Source organism: Oncorhynchus clarkii, chromosome 19 (assembly GCF_045791955.1).
Source record: "Oncorhynchus clarkii lewisi isolate Uvic-CL-2024 chromosome 19, UVic_Ocla_1.0, whole genome shotgun sequence".
Classification (NCBI taxonomy): Eukaryota; Metazoa; Chordata; class Actinopteri; order Salmoniformes; family Salmonidae; genus Oncorhynchus; species Oncorhynchus clarkii.
Genome location: NC_092165.1, coordinates 3,617,047 through 3,637,046, shown reverse-complemented (window position 1 = coordinate 3,637,046; position 20,000 = coordinate 3,617,047). Strand labels below are relative to the sequence as shown.

General features: G+C 44.0%; 1 protein-coding gene across 4 annotated transcripts in view; it reads right to left on the bottom strand.

Moving 5' to 3' along the window:
* The window catches only part of LOC139374596 (FIP1 like 1b (S. cerevisiae)), a 40,148-nt gene that overhangs the window by 19,300 nt on the left and 848 nt on the right, over window positions 1-20,000 (bottom strand). For 3 of the 4 annotated variants that reach the window (XM_071115613.1, XM_071115616.1, XM_071115615.1), the window contains exons 2-9: window positions 19,991-20,000; window positions 18,789-18,852; window positions 17,829-17,935; window positions 12,075-12,139; window positions 10,007-10,117; window positions 9,522-9,652; window positions 3,658-3,770; window positions 1,680-1,733 (exon numbers count right to left, since the gene is read on the bottom strand). The exon at window positions 19,991-20,000 is cut by the window's right edge and continues 42 nt beyond it. In XM_071115613.1, the coding sequence (XP_070971714.1) occupies window positions 1,680-1,733; window positions 3,658-3,770; window positions 9,522-9,652; window positions 10,007-10,117; window positions 12,075-12,139; window positions 17,829-17,935; window positions 18,789-18,852; window positions 19,991-20,000 (655 nt within the window). The remainder of the gene's footprint in view (window positions 1-1,679; window positions 1,734-3,657; window positions 3,771-9,521; window positions 9,653-10,006; window positions 10,118-12,074; window positions 12,140-17,828; window positions 17,936-18,788; window positions 18,853-19,990) is intronic. The other variant, XM_071115614.1, reaches the window with a different exon arrangement.

The window sequence follows — 20,000 nt, the reverse complement described above, 5'->3', positions numbered from 1 at the left end:
CACAGACAGATCGGTACCTAACCACCACAGACAGATCGGTACCTAACCACCACAGACAGATCGGTACCTAACCACCACAGACAGATCGGTACCTAACCACCACAGACAGATCGGTACCTAACCACCACAGACAGATCGGTACCTAACCACCACAGACAGATCAGTGACGGGACACTAAAGTCAGAAAGGACAACACACAGCAGCACTAATACACACATGATGTAGAATCTGTTATGACATGTCTATAACATGGCTATCACCTGTCACACACACGTGAGTCAACGTGCATACGTGTGTTGCATTTAAATGTGTTTACTGTTGCCAAGGTGATGACTCCCGTTAAACTTAACGTTGCCGCGGTGACAACGCTACCACGTTGTGCCCTAACGACGCGATGCAACCACGACGTTTGTCACTGGTTTATCGGCCGAGGGAAATTAAAATGAGTTTATTTTGTGTTTTAAATAGCATCTGGAAGAGACACAATACTCTACATGGATGTATCAGTGTGTTGTGAGAACAAGCCCCATCCCACTCATCTGGAAAAGACAGAATACTCTACATGGATGTATCAGTGTGTTGATGTGAACAAGCCCCATCCCACTCATCTGGAAAAGACAGAATACTCTACATGGATGTATCAGTGTGTTGATGTGAACAAGCCCCATCCTACTCATCTGGAAAAGACAATACTCTACATGGATGTATCAGTGTGTTGTGTGAACAAGCCCCATCCCACTCATCTGGAAAAGACAATACTCTACATGGATGTATCAGTGTGTTGTGAGAACAAGCCCCATCCTACTCATCTGGAAAAGACAATACTCTACATGGATGTATCAGTGTGTTGTGTGAACAAGCCCCATCCTACTCATCTGGAAAAGACAATACTCTACATGGATGTATCAGTGTGTTGTGTGAACAAGCCCCATCCTACTCATCTGGAAAAGACAATACTCTACATGGATGTATCAGTGTGTTGTGTAAACAAGCCCCATCCTACTCATCTGGAAAAGACAATACTCTACATGGATGTATCAGTGTGTTGTGTGAACAAGCCCCATCCTACTCATCTGGAAAAGACAATACTCTACATGGATGTATCAGTGTGTTGTGAGAACAAGCCCCATCCCACTCATCTGGAAAAGACAGAATACTCTACATGGATGTATCAGTGTGTTGATGTAAACAAGCCCCATCCCACTCATCTGGAAAAGACAGAATACTCTACATGGATGTATCAGTGTGTTGTGAGAACAAGCCCCATCCCACTCATCTGGAAAAGACAATACTCTACATGGATGTATCAGTGTGTTGTGTAAACAAGCCCCATCCTACTCATCTGGAAAAGACAATACTCTACATGGATGTATCAGTGTGTTGTGTGAACAAGCCCCATCCCACTCATCTGGAAAAGACAGAATACTGTACATGGATGTATCAGTGTGTTGATGTGAACAAGCCCCATCCCACTCATCTGGAAAAGACAATACTCTACATGGATGTATCAGTGTGTTGTGTGAACAAGCCCCATCCCACTCATCTGGAAAAGACAGAATACTGTACATGGATGTATCAGTGTGTTGATGTGAACAAGCCCCATCCCACTCATCTGGAAAAGACAATACTCTACATGGATGTATCAGTGTGTTGTAGTGATAAAGCCCCATCCCACTCACGTATAGTAGGACATGTCCTGGACGGGGGGAGCAGTCCACTGTGGGGGGGAGATCCTACCATCAGGGGGAGAAGGAGGGAGACACAGTTAGACCTCCCCTCACACACTCAGAGGAACTCAGAGGAACTCATTCGTGTGTACAGTGAGAGGAGAAAAACGGAAGCAAGCAGTCTACTGCATCTCTGTCTGTCCTTCTGTCTATCTCTCGCTCTCTTTCTCTCTACCTCTATCTGTCACTCACTCACTGTCTGTCTTTCTATCTATCTGCTTGTCTCTGTCTGTCTGTCAGCTTGTCTGTCTGCTTGTCTGTCTGCCTGTCTGTCTGTCTGCCTGTCTGTGTCAGCCTGTCTGTCTGTGTCAGCCTGTCTGTCTGTCTGCCTGTCTGTGTCTGTCTGTCTGCTTGTCTGTGTCAGCCTGTCTGTCTGTGTCAGCCTGTCTGTCAGCTTGTCTGTCTGTCTGCCTGTCTGTGTCTATCTATCTGCTTGTCTCTGTCTGTCTGTCAGCCTGTCTGTCTGTGTCAGCCTGTCTGTCAGCTTGTCTGTCTGCTTGTCTGTCTGTCTGCTTGTCTGTGTCTGTCTGTCTGTCCACTGCCAGACAGTGTTTTGCCAAATCCTCTACCAGAGCTAATACATGAGTCTCTATCATGTCTCTTAACGTGTCCTAGGATAACCTTACTGTCTCTTAACCTGTCCTAGGATAACCTTACCGTCTCTTAACCTGTCCTAGGATAACCTCACTGTCTGTATCTGTCCTAGGATAACCTGTCTCTTAACCTGTCCTAGGATAACCTCACCGTCTCTTAACCTGTCCTAGGATAACCTTACCGTCTCTTAACCTGTCCTAGGATAACCTCACCGTCTCTTAACCTGTCCTAGGATAACCTCACCGTCTCTTAACCTGTCCTAGGATAACCTCACCGTCTCTTAACCTGTCCTAGGATAACCTCACCGTCTCTTAACCTGTCCTAGGATAACCTCACCGTCTCTTAACCTGTCCTAGGATAACATCACCGTCTCTTAACCTGTCCTAGGATAACCTCACCGTCTCTTAACCTGTCCTAGGATAACCTCACCGTCTCTTAACCTGTCCTAGGATAACCTCACCGTCTCTTAACCTGTCCTAGGATAACCTCACCGTCTCTTAACCTGTCCTAGGATAACCTCACCGTCTCTTAACCTGTCCTAGGATAACCTCACTGTCTCTTAACCTGTCCTAGGATAACCTCACCGTCTCTTAACCTGTCCTAGGATAACCTCACCGTCTCTTAACCTGTCCTAGGATAACCTCACCGTCTCTTAACCTGTCCTAGGATAACCTCACCGTCTGTACTTGTCCTAGGCTAACCTTACCGTCTGTACTTGTCCTAGGCTAACCTTACTGTCTGTTCCTGTCCTAAGCTAACCTTACTGTCTGTTCCTGGCCTAGGCTAACCTTACTGTCTGTACCTGTCCTAGGCTAACCTTACTGTCTGTACCTGTCCTAGGCTAACCTTACTGTCTGTACCTGTCCTAGGCTAACCTTACTGTCTGTACCTGTCCTAGGCTAACCTTACTGTCTGTACCTGTCCTAGGATAACCTTACAGTCCGTCTATATGTACCTGTCCTAAGCTAACCTTACGATCTGTCTCTACCTGTCCTATGCTAAGCTTACGGCTCTTATTCATCTGAGGACCTATGTACAGCTCTTATTCATCTGAGGACCTGTGTACAGCTCTTATTCATCTGAGGACCTGTGTACAGCTCTTATTCATCTGAGGACCTATGTACAGCTCTTATTCATCTGAGGACCTGTGTACAGCTCTTATTCATCTGAGGACCTGTGTACAGCTCTTATTCATCTGAGGACCTGTGTACAGCTCTTATTCATCTGAGGACCTGTGTACAGCTCGTATTCATCTGAGGACCTGTGTACAGCTCTTATTCATCTGAGGACCTGTGTACAGCTCTTATTCATCTGAGGACCTGTGTACAGCTCTTACCTGGTAGTGTTCATGGATGACTTGTAGATGTTGGCTGTAGTGGGGAAGTCAGGTTTGGACGTGTGGATGGGTAAACTCACTTCCTTCTCATTCCCCGTCCTGCCCTGCTGAACCTGAGGGGAGTAGAGTAGGGACATCTTTAAGTTTATAACATCTTGGGTTTGACCATTTGACAGTAGTAGGACCTCTTTAAAAATTGATATCTTGGTTTTAAACAACTCTGGCTTATCTGTTTTACACTGATTATCATATGGCAATTCAATGAGACAAAGAAGGAAGGGAATTGAGAAGAGGAGAGAGAGAGAAGGAAGGGAATTGAGAGAGAGAGAGAGAGAGAAGGAAGGGAATTGAGAAGAGAGAGAGAGAGAAGGAAGGGAATTGAGAGGAGGAGAGACAGAGAGAAGGAAGGGAATTGAGAAGAGGAGAGACAGAGAGAAGGAAGGGAATTGAGAAGAGGAGAGAGAGAGAAGGAAGGGAATTGAGAAGAGGAGAGAGAGAGAAGGAAGGGAATTGAGAAGAGGAGAGAGAGAGAAGGAATGGAATTGAGAAGAGGAGAGAGAGAGAAGGAAGGGAATTGAGAAGAGGAGAGACAGAGAAGGAAGGGAATTGAGAAGAGGAGAGACAGAGAGAAGGAAGGGAATTGAGAAGAGGAGAGACAGAGAGAAGGAAGGGAATTGAGAAGAGGAGAGACAGAGAGAAGGAAAGGAATTGAGAAGAGGAGAGACAGAGAGAAGGAAGGGAATTGAGAAGAGGAGAGAGAGAGAAGGAAGGGAATTGAGAAGAGGAGAGACAGAGAGAAGGAAAGGAATTGAGAAGAGGAGAGAGAGAGAAGGAAGGGAATTGAGAGGAGGAGAGAGAGAAGGAAGGGAATTGAGGAGGAGAGAGAGAAGGACGGGAATTGAGAGGAGGAGAGAGAGAAGGAAGTGGAGGAGATGTTGTATCTTAGGGATTTAGCTGGTAGTGGAGGAGATGTTGTATCTTACAGTGATTTAGCTGGTGGTGGAGGAGATGTTGTATCTTACAGTGATTTAGCTGGTAGTGGAGGAGATGTATCTTACAGTGATTTAGCTGGTAGTGGAGGAGATGTTGTATCTTAGTGATTTAGCTGGTGGAGGAGGAGATGTTGTATCTTACAGTGATTTAGCTGGTAGTGGAGGAGATGTTGTATCTTACAGTGATTTAGCTGGTGGTGGAGGAGATGTTGTATCTTAGTGATTTAGCTGGTAGTGGAAGAGATGTTGTATCTTACAGTGATTTAGCTGGTAGTGGAGGAGATGTTGTATCTTAGTGATTTAGCTGGTAGTGGAGGAGATGTTGTATCTTACAGTGATTTAGCTGGTAGTGGAGGAGATGTTGTATCTTAGTGATTTAGCTGGTAGTGGAGGAGATGTTGTATCTTACAGTGATTTAGCTGGTAGTGGAGGAGATGTTGTATCTTAGTGATTTAGCTGGTAGTGGAGGAGATGTATCTTACAGTGATTTAGCTGGTAGTGGAGGAGATGTTGTATCTTACAGTGATTTAGCTGGCAGTGGAGGAGATGTTGTATCTTAGTGATTTAGCTGGTAGTGGAGGAGATGTTGTATCAGTGATTTAGCTGGTAGTGGAGGAGATGTTGTATCTTAGTGATTTAGCTGGTAGTGGAGGAGATGTTGTATCTTAGTGATTTAGCTGGTAGTGGAGGAGATGTTGTATCTTACAGTGATTTAGCTGGTAGTGGAGGAGATGTTGTATCTTAGTGATTTAGCTGGTAGTGGAGGAGATGTTGTATCTTACAGTGATTTAGCTGGTAGTGGAGGAGATGTTGTATCTTACAGTGATTTAGCTGGTAGTGGAGGAGATGTTGTATCTTAGTGATTTAGCTGGTGGTGGAGGAGATGTTGTATCTTAGTGATTTAGCTGGTAGTGGAGGAGATGTTGTATCTTAGTTATTTAGCTGGTAGTGGAGGAGATGTTGTATCTTACAGTGATTTAGCTGGTAGTGAAGGAGATGTTGTGTCTTACAGTGATTTAGCTGGTAGTGGAGGAGATGTTGTATCTTAGTGATTTAGCTGGTAGTGGAGGAGATGTTGTATCTTACAGTGATTTAGCTGGTAGTGGAGGAGATGTTGTATCTGACAGTGATTTAGCTGGTGGTGGAGGAGATGTTGTGTCTTACAGTGATTTAGCTGGTAGTGGAGGAGATGTTGTATCTTAGTGATTTAGCTGGTAGTGGAGGAGATGTTGTATCTTAGTGATTTAGCTGGTATTGGAGGAGATGTTGTATCTTAGTGATTTAGCTGGTAGTGAAGGAGATGTTGTATCTTACAGTGATTTAGTTGGTAGTGGAGGAGATGTTGTATCTTACAGTGATTTAGCTGGTAGTGGAGGAGATGTTGTATCTTAGTGATTTAGCTGGTAGTGGAGGAGATGTTGTATCTTACAGTGATTTAGCTGATAGTGGAGGAGATGTTGTATCTTAGTGATTTAGCTGGTAGTGGAGGAGATGTTGTATCAGTGATTTAGCTGGTAGTGGAGGAGATGTTGTATCTTAGTGATTTAGCTGGTAGTGGAGGAGATGTTGTATCAGTGATTTAGCTGGTAGTGGAGGAGATGTTGTATCTTAGTGATTTAGCTGGTAGTGGAGGAGATGTTGTATCTTACAGTGATTTAGCTGGTAGTGGAGGAGATGTTGTATCTTAGTGATTTAGCTGGTAGTGGAGGAGATGTTGTATCTTACAGTGATTTAGCTGGTAGTGGAGGAGATGTTGTATCTTAGTGATTTAGCTGGTAGTGGAGGAGATGTTGTATCTTAGTGATTTAGCTGGTAGTGGAGGAGATGTTGTATCTTACAGTGATTTAGCTGGTAGTGGAGGAGATGTTGTAGCTTACAGTGATTTAGCTGGTAGTGGAGGAGATGTTGTATCTTAGTGATTTAGCTGGTAGTGGAGGAGATGTTGTATCAGTGATTTAGCTGGTAGTGGAGGAGATGTTGTATCTTAGTGATTTAGCTGGTAGTGGAGGAGATGTTGTATCTTACAGTGATTTAGCTGGTAGTGGAGGAGATGTTGTATCTTAGTGATTTAGCTGGTAGTGGAGGAGATGTTGTATCTTACAGTGATTTAGCTGGTAGTGGAGGAGATGTTGTATCTTAGTGATTTAGCTGGTGGTGGAGGAGATGTTGTATCTTAGTGATTTAGCTGGTAGTGGAGGAGATGTTGTATCTTAGTTATTTAGCTGGTAGTGGAGGAGATGTTGTATCTTACAGTGATTTAGCTGGTAGTGAAGGAGATGTTGTGTCTTACAGTGATTTAGCTGGTAGTGGAGGAGATGTTGTATCTTAGTGATTTAGCTGGTAGTGGAGGAGATGTTGTATCTTACAGTGATTTAGCTGGTAGTGGAGGAGATGTTGTATCTGACAGTGATTTAGCTGGTGGTGGAGGAGATGTTGTGTCTTACAGTGATTTAGCTGGTAGTGGAGGAGATGTTGTATCTTAGTGATTTAGCTGGTAGTGGAGGAGATGTTGTATCTTAGTGATTTAGCTGGTAGTGGAGGAGATGTTGTATCTTAGTGATTTAGCTGGTATTGGAGGAGATGTTGTATCTTAGTGATTTAGCTGGTAGTGAAGGAGATGTTGTATCTTAGTGATTTAGCTGGTAGTGAAGGAGATGTTGTATCTTACAGTGATTTAGTTGGTAGTGGAGGAGATGTTGTATCTTACAGTGATTTAGCTGGTAGTGGAGGAGATGTTGTATCTTAGTGATTTAGCTGGTAGTGGAGGAGATGTTGTATCTTACAGTGATTTAGCTGATAGTGGAGGAGATGTTGTATCTTAGTGATTTAGCTGGTAGTGGAGGAGATGTTGTATCAGTTATTTAGCTGGTAGTGGAGGAGATGTTGTATCTTAGTGATTTAGCTGGTAGTGGAGGAGATGTTGTATCAGTGATTTAGCTGGTAGTGGAGGAGATGTTGTATCTTAGTGATTTAGCTGGTAGTGGAGGAGATGTTGTATCTTACAGTGATTTAGCTGGTAGTGGAGGAGATGTTGTATCTTAGTGATTTAGCTGGTAGTGGAGGAGATGTTGTATCTTACAGTGATTTAGCTGGTAGTGGAGGAGATGTTGTATCTTAGTGATTTAGCTGGTGGTGGAGGAGATGTTGTATCTTAGTGATTTAGCTGGTAGTGGAGGAGATGTTGTATCTTAGTTATTTAGCTGGTAGTGGGGGAGATGTTGTATCTTACAGTGATTTAGCTGGTAGTGAAGGAGATGTTGTGTCTTACAGTGATTTAGCTGGTAGTGGAGGAGATGTTGTATCTTAGTGATTTAGCTGGTAGTGGAGGAGATGTTGTATCTTAGTGATTTAGCTGGTATTGGAGGAGATGTTGTATCTTAGTGATTTAGCTGGTAGTGAAGGAGATGTTGTATCTTACAGTGATTTAGTTGGTAGTGGAGGAGATGTTGTATCTTACAGTGATTTAGCTGGTAGTGGAGGAGATGTTGTATCTTAGTGATTTAGCTGGTAGTGGAGGAGATGTTGTATCTTACAGTGATTTAGCTGATAGTGGAGGAGATGTTGTATCTTAGTGATTTAGCTGGTAGTGGAGGAGATGTTGTATCTTACAGTGATTTAGCTGATAGTGGAGGAGATGTTGTATCTTAGTGATTTAGCTGGTAGTGGAGGAGATGTTGTATCTGACAGTGATTTAGCTGGTAGTGAAGGAGATGTTGTATCTTAGTGATTTAGCTGGTAGTGGAGGAGATGTTGTATCTTACAGTGATTTAGCTGGTAGTGGAGGAGATGTTGTATCTTACAGTGATTTAGCTGGTAGTGGAGGAGATGTTGTATCTTAGTGATTTAGCTGGTAGTGGAGGAGATGTTGTATCTTAGTGATTTAGCTGGTAGTGGAGGAGATGTTGTATCTTAGTGATTTAGCTGGTAGTGGAGGAGATGTTGTATCTTAGTGATTTAGCTGGTATTGGAGGAGATGTTGTATCTTAGTGATTTAGCTGGTAGTGAAGGAGATGTTGTATCTTACAGTGATTTAGTTGGTAGTGGAGGAGATGTTGGTAGTGGAGGAGATGTTGTATCTTAGTGATTTAGCTGGTAGTGAAGGAGATGTTGTATCTTACAGTGATTTAGCTGGTAGTGGAGGAGATGTTGTATCTTAGTGATTTAGCTGGTAGTGGAGGAGATGTTGTATCTTAGTGATTTAGCTGGTAGTGGAGGAGATGTTGTATCTTAGTGATTTAGCTGGTAGTGGAAGAGATGTTGTATCTTAGTGATTTAGCTGGTAGTGGAGGAGATGTTGTATCTGACAGTAATTTAGCTGGTAGTGGAGGAGATGTTGTATTTTAGTGATTTAGCTGGTAGTGGAGGAGATGTTGTATCTTACAGTGATTTAGCTGGTAGTGAAGGAGATGTTGCATCTTACAGTGATTTAGCTGGTAGTGGAGGAGATGTTGTGTCTTAGTGATTTAGCTGGTAGTGGAGGAGATGTTGTATCTTACAGTGATTTAGCTGGTAGTGGAGGAGATGTTGTATCTTACAGTGATTTAGCTGGTAGTGGAGGAGATGTTGTATCTTAGTGATTTAGCTGGTAGTGGAGGAGATGTTGTATCTTAGTGATTTAGCTGGTAGTGGAGGAGATGTTGTATCTTAGTGATTTAGCTGGTAGTGGAGGAGATGTTGTATCTTAGTGATTTAGCTGGTAGTGGAGGAGATGTTGTATCTTAGTGATTTAGCTGGTAGTGGAGGAGATGTTGTATCTTAGTGATTTAGCTGGTAGTGGAGGAGATGTTGTATCTTAGTTATTTAGCTGGTAGTGGAGGAGATGTTGTATCTTACAGTGATTTAGCTGGTAGTGGAGGAGATGTTGTATCTTACAGTGATTTTGCTGGTGGTGGAGGAGATGTTGACGACCTCCAGGCCCATCCTCAGCCTCTTCTGCTTGTCACAGTAGCCCTTCCACGTGTCCTCGTTGAACCCATAGTTAAAGTAGTCAGACAGGTCAGCACCTACACACACACACACACACACACGTTTATTTTTACAAACTCCTACAGTGTCCCACAGTAACCCCGCCCACAGTAACCCGTACCTGGTTTCCTCCAGGGTTTCTCCTCTGATGTCCCACAGTAACCAGTAACCCCGCCCACAGTAACCCCGCCCACAATAACCCGTACCTGGTTTCCTCCAGGGTGTCTCCTCGAATGTCCCACAGTAACCCCGCCCACAGTAACCCCGCACCACAGTAACCCCGCACCACAGTAACCCTGCACCACAGTAACCCCGCCCACAGTAACCCTGCCCACAGTAACCCCGCCCACAGTAACCCCGCCCACAGTAACCCCGCCCACAGTAACCCGTACCTGGTTTCCTCCAGGGTTTCTCCTCGAATGTCTCCATGTCCACCTCCACTACTGGGACTCCATTGATGTTTCCCGGGGCCTCCAGATCCACACCCTTTAACTTGTTCCCTACTAGAGAGAGAATAGAAACCAGAACACCACATGGAAAAGAAACATTTAGAATATCTACCAGGGTTAAAATATACAAAAGGACAATTTAGTACATCAATCCCCCCAAAAAATAATCAACGATATCTACATTTATACCATCTAGTTCCACAAAGCTGCCCTAGACATGGTGGTGGGACTGGACACCTATCAAGACATGGTGGTGGGAATGGACACCTATGGTGGTGGGACTGGACACCTATGGTGGTGAGAATGGACACCTATGGTGGTGGGAATGGACACCTATGGTGGTGGGACTGGACACCTATTAAGACATGGCAGTGGGAATGGACACCTATCAAGACATGGTGGTGGGAATGGACACCTATGGTGGTGGGACTGGACACCTATCAAGACATGGTGGTGGGACTGGACACCTATGGTGGTGGGACTGGACACCTATCAAGACATGGTGGTGGGACTGGACACCTATCAAGACATGGTGGTGGGAATGGACACCTATGGTGGTGGGACTGGACACCTATGGTGGTGGGACTGGACACCTATCAAGACATGGTGGTGGGACTGGACACCTATCAAGACATGGTGGTGGGACTGGACACCTATCAAGACATGGTGGTGGGACTGGACACCTATCAAGACATGGTGGTGGGACTGGACACCTACGGTGGTGGGACTGGACACCTATCAAGACATGGTGGTGGGACTGGACACCTACGGTGGTGGGAATGGACACCTATCAAGACATGGTGGTGGGACTGGACACCTATCAAGACATGGTGGTGGGAATGGACACCTATCAAGACATGGTGGTGGGAATGGACACCTATCAAGACATGGTGGTGGGAATGGACACCTATCAAGACATGGTGGTGGGAATGGACACCTATGGTGGTGGGAATGGACACCTATCAAGACATGGTGGTGGGACTGGACACCTACGGTGGTGGGAATGGACACCTATCAAGACATGGTGGTGGGAATGGACACCTATGGTGGTGGGAATGGACACCTATCAAGACATGGTGGTGGGAATGGACACCTATCAAGACATGGTGGTGGGAATGGACACCTATGGTGGTGGGACTGGACACCTATCAAGACATGGTGGTGGGAATGGACACCTATCAAGACATAGTGGTGGGAATGGACACCTATGGTGGTGGGAATGGACACCTATGGTGGTGGGAATGGACACCTATCAAGACATGGTGGTGGGACTGGACACCTATCAAGACATGGTGGTGGGACTGGACACCTACGGTGGTGGGACTGGACACCTATGGTGGTGGGACTGGACACCTATGGTGGTGGGACTGGACACCTATCAAGACATGGTGGTGGGACTGGACACCTATCAAGACATGGTGGTGGGACTGGACACCTACGGTGGTGGGAATGGACACCTATCAAGACATGGTGGTGGGACTGGACACCTATCAAGACATGGTGGTGGGAATGGACACCTATCAAGACATGGTGGTGGGAATGGACACCTATCAAGACATGGTGGTGGGAATGGACACCTATCAAGACATGGTGGTGGGAATGGACACCTATGGTGGTGGGAATGGACACCTATGGTGGTGGGACTGGACACCTATCAAGACATGGTGGTGGGACTGGACACCTACGGTGGTGGGACTGGACACCTATGGTGGTGGGACTGGACACCTATGGTGGTGGGACTGGACACCTATCAAGACATGGTGGTGGGACTGGACACCTATCAAGACATGGTGGTGGGACTGGACACCTATCAAGACATGGTGGTGGGACTGGACACCTATCAAGACATGGTGGTGGGAATGGACACTTATGGTCGTGGGAATGGACACCTATCAAGACATGGTGGTGGGACTGGACACCTCTATCAGCCTGTACTATACATTTCCCACTCCATGTCGGCCTGTGTAAAGTCAGGTGCATAGAACAGGTGAAGAACAGAACACTACAGTACCTGTTCCATAGGGTCTGGCTCCCGCTGTCTTTATGTTCAGGTTAACAGGAGCCACTCCATACGTTCTACAACAACAAACCAGACATGTCAACAACAACAACAAACCAGACATGTCAACAACAACAAACCAGACATAACAACAACAACAACAAACCAGACATAACAACAACAACAACAAACCAGACATGTCAACAACAACAACAAACCAGACATGTCAACAACAACAACAACAAACCAGACATGTCAACAACAACAACAACAACAAACCAGACATGTCAACAACAACAACAAACCAGACATGTCAACAACAAACCAGACATAACAACAACAACAACAAACCAGACATGTCAACAACAACAACAACAAACCAGACATGTCAACAACAACAACAACAAACCAGACATGTCAACAACAACAACAACAGCGTTAAAGGCTGTGAAATACAATAGATTAATTCAGGCTCATCAGCTGTACTTAAAACCCCTTATCTGGGAATAATAAGGTCAGATCGGCTTAGACATCACGGGTGAACTATCCCTTTAAAGACATTACGGGTAAACTATCCCTTTAAAGACATTACGGGTGAACTATCCCTTTAAAGACATTAGGGGTGAACTATCCCTTTAAAGACATTACGGGTGAACTATCCCTTTAAAGACATTACGGGTGAACTATCCCTTTAAAGACATTACGGGTGAACTATCCCTCTAAAGACCGTAGCTAGCATTAAATGTATCTTGTAAAAAAAAAAAACTATCAATCTTAACATAATTACTAGTTAACTTCACACGGTTGATGATATTACTAGTTTAACTAGCTTGTCCCTGCGTTGCATATAATCGATGCGGTGCCCGTTAATTTATCATCCCAATCACAAGCCTACTTCGCCAAACGGCTGACGATTTAACAAGCGCATTCGCGAAAAAAGCACAGTTTGTTGCACCAATGTACCGAACCCTAATCACCAATGTACCTAACCCTAATCACCAATGTACCGAACCCCTAATCACCAATGTACCGAACCCTAATCACCAATGTACCGAACCCCTAATCACCAATGTACCTAACCCTAAACACCAATGTACCGAACCCTAAACACCAATGTACCGAACCCTAAACACCAATGTACCGAACCCTAATCACCAATGTACCTAACCCTAAACACCAATGTACCGAACCCTAATCACCAATGTACCGAACCCTAAACACCAATGTACCTAACCCTAAACACCAATGTACCGAACCCTAATCACCAATGTACCGAACCCTAATCACCAATGTACCTAACCCTAAACACCAATGTACCGAACCCTAATCACCAATGTACCTCTAACCCTAAACACCAAATTACCGAACCCTAATCACCAATGTACCTAACCCTAAACACCAATGTACCGAACCCTAAACACCAATGTACCTCTAACCCTAAACACCAATGTACCGAACCCTAATCACCAATGTACCGAACCCTAAACACCAATGTACCTAACCCTAAACACCAATGTACCGAACCCTAAACACCAATGTACCTCTAACCCTAAACACCAATGTACCGAACCCTAATCACCAATGTACCGAACCCTAAACACCAATGTACCGAACCCTAAACACCAATGTACCTCTAACCCTAAACACCAATGTACCTCTAACCCTAAACACCAATGTACCTCTAACCCTAAACACCAATGTACCTCTAACCCTAAACACCAATGTACCTCTAACCCTAAACACCAATGTACCTCTAACCCTAAACACCAATGTACCTCTAACCCTAAACACCAATGTACCGAACCTTAATCACCAATGTACCTCTAACCCTAAACACCAATGTACCTCTAACCCTAAACACCAATGTACCGAACCCTAATCACCAATGTACCGAACCCTAATCACCAATGTACCGAACCCTAATCACCAATGTACCTCGAACCCTAATCACCAATGTACCTCGAACCCTAATCACCAATGTACCTAACCCTAATCACCAATGTACCTCTAACCCTAATCACCAATGTACCTAACCCTAAACACCAATGTACCTCTAACCCTAAACACCAATGTACCTCTAACCCTAAACACCAATGTACCTCTAACCCTAAACACCAATGTACCTCTAACCCTAAACACCAATGTACCTCTAACCCTAAACACCAATGTACCTCTAACCCTAATCACCAATGTACCTAACCCTAATCACCAATGTACCTCTAACCCTAAACACCAATGTACCTCTAACCCTAAACACCAATGTACCGAACCCTAATCACCAATGTACCTCTAACCCTAAACACCAATGTACCTCTAACCCTAAACACCAATGTACCGAACCCTAATCACCAATGTACCGAACCCTAATCACCAATGTACCTCTAACCCTAATCACCAATGTACCGAACCCTAATCACCAATGTACCGAACCCTAAACACCAATGTACCGAACCCTAATCACCAATGTACCGAACCCTAATCACCAATGTACCGAACCCTAATCACCAATGTACCTAACCCTAATCACCAATGTACCGAACCCTAATCACCAATGTACCGAACCCTAAACACCAATGTACCTAACCCTAATCACCAATGTACCTCTAACCCTAAACACCAATGTACCTCTAACCCTAAACACCAATGTACCGAACCCTAATCACCAATGTACCTCTAACCCTAAACACCAATGTACCTCTAACCCTAAACACCAATGTACCGAACCCTAATCACCAATGTACCGAACCCTAATCACCAATGTACCTCTAACCCTAATCACCAATGTACCGAACCCTAATCACCAATGTACCGAACCCTAATCACCAATGTACCGAACCCTAAACACCAATGTACCTAACCCCTAATCACCAATGTACCGAACCCTAATCACCAATGTACCTCTAACCCTAATCACCAATGTACCTAACCCTAATCACCAATGTACCTCTAACCCTAATCACCAATGTACCGAACCCTAATCACCAATGTACCGAACCCTAATCACCAATGTACCTAACCCTAATCACCAATGTACCTCTAACCCTAATCACCAATGTACCGAACCCTAATCACCAATGTACCTAACCCCTAATCACCAATGTACCTAACCCTAAACACCAATGTACCGAACCCTAATCACCAATGTACCTAACCCTAATCACCAATGTACCGAACCCTAATCACCAATGTACCGAACCCTAAACATCAATGTACCGAACCCTAATCACCAATGTACCGAACCCTAATCACCAATGTACCGAACCCTAATCACCAATGTACCGAACCCTAATCACCAATGTACCGAACCCCTAATCACCAATGTACCGAACCCTAAACACCAATGTACCGAACCCTAATCACCAATGTACCTCTAACCCTAATCACCAATGTACCTCTAACCCTAAACACCAATGTACCTCTAACCCTAAACACCAATGTACCGAACCCTAAACACCAATGTACCGAACCCTAATCACCAATGTACCTCTAACCCTAATCACCAATGTACCTCTAACCCTAATCACCAATGTACCTCTAACCCTAATCACCAATGTACCTCTAACCCTAATCACCAATGTACCTAACCCTAATCACCAATGTACCGAACCCTAATCACCAATGTACCGAACCCTAAACACCAATGTACCGAACCCTAATCACCAATGTACCGAACCCTAATCACCAATGTACCGAACCCTAATCACCAATGTACCGAACCCTAAACACCAATGTACCTCTAACCCTAATCACCAATGTACCGAACCCTAATCACCAATGTACCGAACCCTAAACACCAATGTACCTCTAACCCTAATCACCAATGTACCTCTAACCCTAATCACCAATGTACCGAACCCTAATCACCAATGTACCTAATCACCAATGTACCTAACCCTAATCACCAATGTACCTCTAACCCTAATCACCAATGTACCTCTAACCCTAATCACCAATGTACCTCTAACCCTAATCACCAATGTACCTCTAACCCTAATCACCAATGTACCTCTAACCCTAATCACCAATGTACCTCTAACCCTAATCACCAATGTACCTCTAACCCTAATCACCAATGTACCGAACCCTAAACACCAATGTACCTAACCCTAAACACCAATGTACCTCTAACCCTAATCACCAATGTACCTCTAACCCTAATCACCAATGTACCTCTAACCCTAATCACCAATGTACCTCTAACCCTAATCACCAATGTACCTAACCCTAATCACCAATGTACCTCTAACCCTAATCACCAATGTACCGAACCCTAATCACCAATGTACCGAACCCTAATCACCAATGTACCGAACCCTAATCACCAATGTACCGAACCCTAATCACCAATGTACCTCTAACCCTAAACACCAATGTACCGAACCCTAATCACCAATGTACCTCTAACCCTAATCACCAATGTACCGAACCCTAATCACCAATGTACCGAACCCTAATCACCAATGTACCTCTAACCCTAATCACCAATGTACCTAACCCTAATCACCAATGTACCTCTAACCCTAATCACCAATGTACCTCTAACCCTAATCACCAATGTACCTCTAACCCTAATCACCAATGTACCGAACCCTAAACACCAATGTACCTCTAACCCTAATCACCAATGTACCTCTAACCCTAATCACCAATGTACCTCTAACCCTAATCACCAATGTACCTCTAACCCTAATCACCAATGTACCGAACCCTAAACACCAATGTACCTCTAACCCTAATCACCAATGTACCTCTAACCCTAAACACCAATGTACCTCTAACCCTAATCACCAATGTACCTCTAACCCTAATCACCAATGTACCTCTAACCCTAATCACCAATGTACCTCTAACCCTAATCACCAATGTACCGAACCCTAAACACCAATGCCTTTTTTTTAAACCTGCATATTTAGTTAAAAGAAATTCATGTTTATAAAAATTAAAAAATTTGACCCATTTTCTCTACCCAATTTCATGGTATCCAATTGGTAGTTACAGTCTTGTCTCATCGCTGCAACTCCCGTACGTTTTGTTTTCGAAATGATAGTTTCCGGATTTGACCATATTAATTAGATAAAGCTAGTATTTGTGTGTGTTTATTATATTATAATTAAGTCTATGATTTGATATTTGATAGAGCAGTCTGACTGAGCGGTGGTAGGCAGCAGCAGGCTCGTAGGCATTCATTCAAACAGCACTTTACTGCGTTTGCCAGCAGATCTTCGCAGTGCTTGAAGCACAACGCTGTTTATGACTTCAAGCCTATCAACTCCCTAGATTAGGCTGGCAATACTATAGTGCCTATAAGAACATCCAATAGTCAAAGGTTAATGAAATACAAATGGTATAGAGAGAAATAGACCTATAATAACTACAACCTAAAGCTTCTTATCTGGGAATATTGAAGACTCATGTTAAAAGGAACCACCAGCTTTCATATGTTCTCATGGTCTGAGCAAGGAACTGAAACGTTAGCTTTCTTACATAGCACATATTGCACTTTTACTTTCTTCTCCAACACTTTGTTTTAGCATTAATTAAACCAAATTGAACATGTTTCATATTTATTTGAGGCTAAATAGATTTTTTATTTATGTATTATAATAAGTTCAAATAAGTGTTCGGTATTGTTGTAATTGTCAATATTACAAATACATATGTACAAATTGGCCGATTAATCGTTATCGGCTTTTTTTGGGGGCCCAAATAATCGGTATCGGAGTTGAAAAATCCTAACCGGTCGACCTCTACTTTAAAGACACGTACGTGTACTGTGGAGCTCCGGTCTTGATGTCTCCGATGGTGACACGAACATCATCGTCATCATCGTCGCTGTCGCTATCGCTGTCGTCATCATCTCCTGGCTCCTTCTCCTGAGAAAGAGAGAGGGGAGGAGAGAGAGAGGGGGGATGGAGAGGGAAAGATATGGAAAAAGAGGGAGGGAATGAGAGAGAAGGGGGAGGAGAGAGAGAGGATGGAGAGGGAAAGAGAGGGAAGGGGGATAGTAGGGAGAGAGATAGAAAAAGAGGGTGGGAATGAGAGAGAAGGGGGAGGAGAGAGAGGGGGGATGGAGAGGGAAAGAGGGAAGGGGGATAGTAGGGAGAGATGGAAAAAGAGGGAGGGAATGAGAGAGAAGGGGGAGGAGAGAGAGAGGGGGAGGATGGAGAGGGAAAGAGAGGGAAGGGGGATAGTAGGGAGAGGGATGGAAAAAGAGGGAGGGAAAGAGAGAGAAGGGGGAGGAGAGAGGAACAAACAGAGAGAGACAGAAACCCGGATCAGAACCCATCTCCTGAACACATAACATAGTAGGTCATAGAGTGTTTCCAGACCACATGAACTGACCCGGAGAAACCCCAGACCTTAATTACACACAAATCCCAATTCACCCCGCCTTGCATCGACAACGATAGGAGAAACACTACCCCTCGCTCTCAAATGGCACCCTATTCCCTATATAGTGCACTACTTTAGACCAGAACCCCATGGCACCCTACTCCCTATATAGTGCACTACTTTAGACCAGAGCTCTATGGCACCCTATTCCCTATATAGTGCACTACTTTAGATCAGAGCCCTATGGCATCCTATTCCCTATATAGTGCACTACTTTAGATCAGAACCCCATGGCACCCTATTCCCTTTATAGTGCACTACTTCGGTCAAACTTGGTGCCCTATAGGGGAATAGGGTGCCATTTGGGACACACTGGGGGGGAAGAGGTCTTACCTGAGCTTCCACTCCGTTGCCTGTAGTAGCTGCCTCTTCTGACTCAGTAGCAGGAATAGGTGCACTGAGGATGAAATATCACCAATACATTCAGACTGAGGGTGTAAATATCACCAACACATTCAGACTGAGGATGGAAATATCACCAACACATTCAGACTGAGGGTGTAAATATCACCAACACATTCAGACTGAGGATGGAAATATCACCAACACATTCAGACTGAGGATGGAAATATCACCAACACATTATTCAGACTGAGGACGTAAATATCACCAACACATTATTCAGACTGAGGATGAAATATCACCAACACATTCAGACTGAGGGTGTAAATATCACCAATACATTCAGACTGAGGACTGAAATATCACCAACACATTCAGACTGAGGATGTAAATATCACCAACACATTCAGACTGAGGATGTAAATATCACCAACACATTCAGACTGAGGGTGTAAATATCACCAACACATTCAGACTGAGGGTGTAAATATCACCAATACATTCAGACTGAGGGTGTAAATATCACCAACACATTCAGACTGAGGATGGAAATATCACCAACACATTCAGACTGAGGATGTAAATATCACCAACACATTATTCAGACTGAGGATGAAATATCACCAACACATTATTCAGACTGAAATATCACCAACACATTCAGACTGAAATATCACCAACACATTCAGACTGAAATATCACCAACACATTCAGACTGAGGATGTAAATATCACCAACACATTCAGACTGAGGATGTAAATATCACCAACACATTCAGACTGAGGGTGGAAATATCACCAACACATTATTCAGACTGAGGGTGGAAATATCACCAACACATTATTCAGACTGAGGGTGTAAATATCACCAACACATTCAGACTGAGGATGTAAATATCACCAACACATTCAGACTGAGGATGTAAATATCACCAACACATTCAGACTGAGGATGTAAATATCACCAACACATTCAGACTGAGGAGGAAATATCACCAACACATTCAGACTGAGGATGAAATATCACCAACACATTCAGACTGAGGACTGAAATATCACCAACACATTCAGACTGAGGACTTAAATATCACCAACACATTCAGACACATCCTGTAGACAATACAACAGAGAAAGTTGAGACAACTCAGTAACATGCTTATTTATACACAAACGGATGGAGGGCGAGGAAGTCACCTGACAGCAG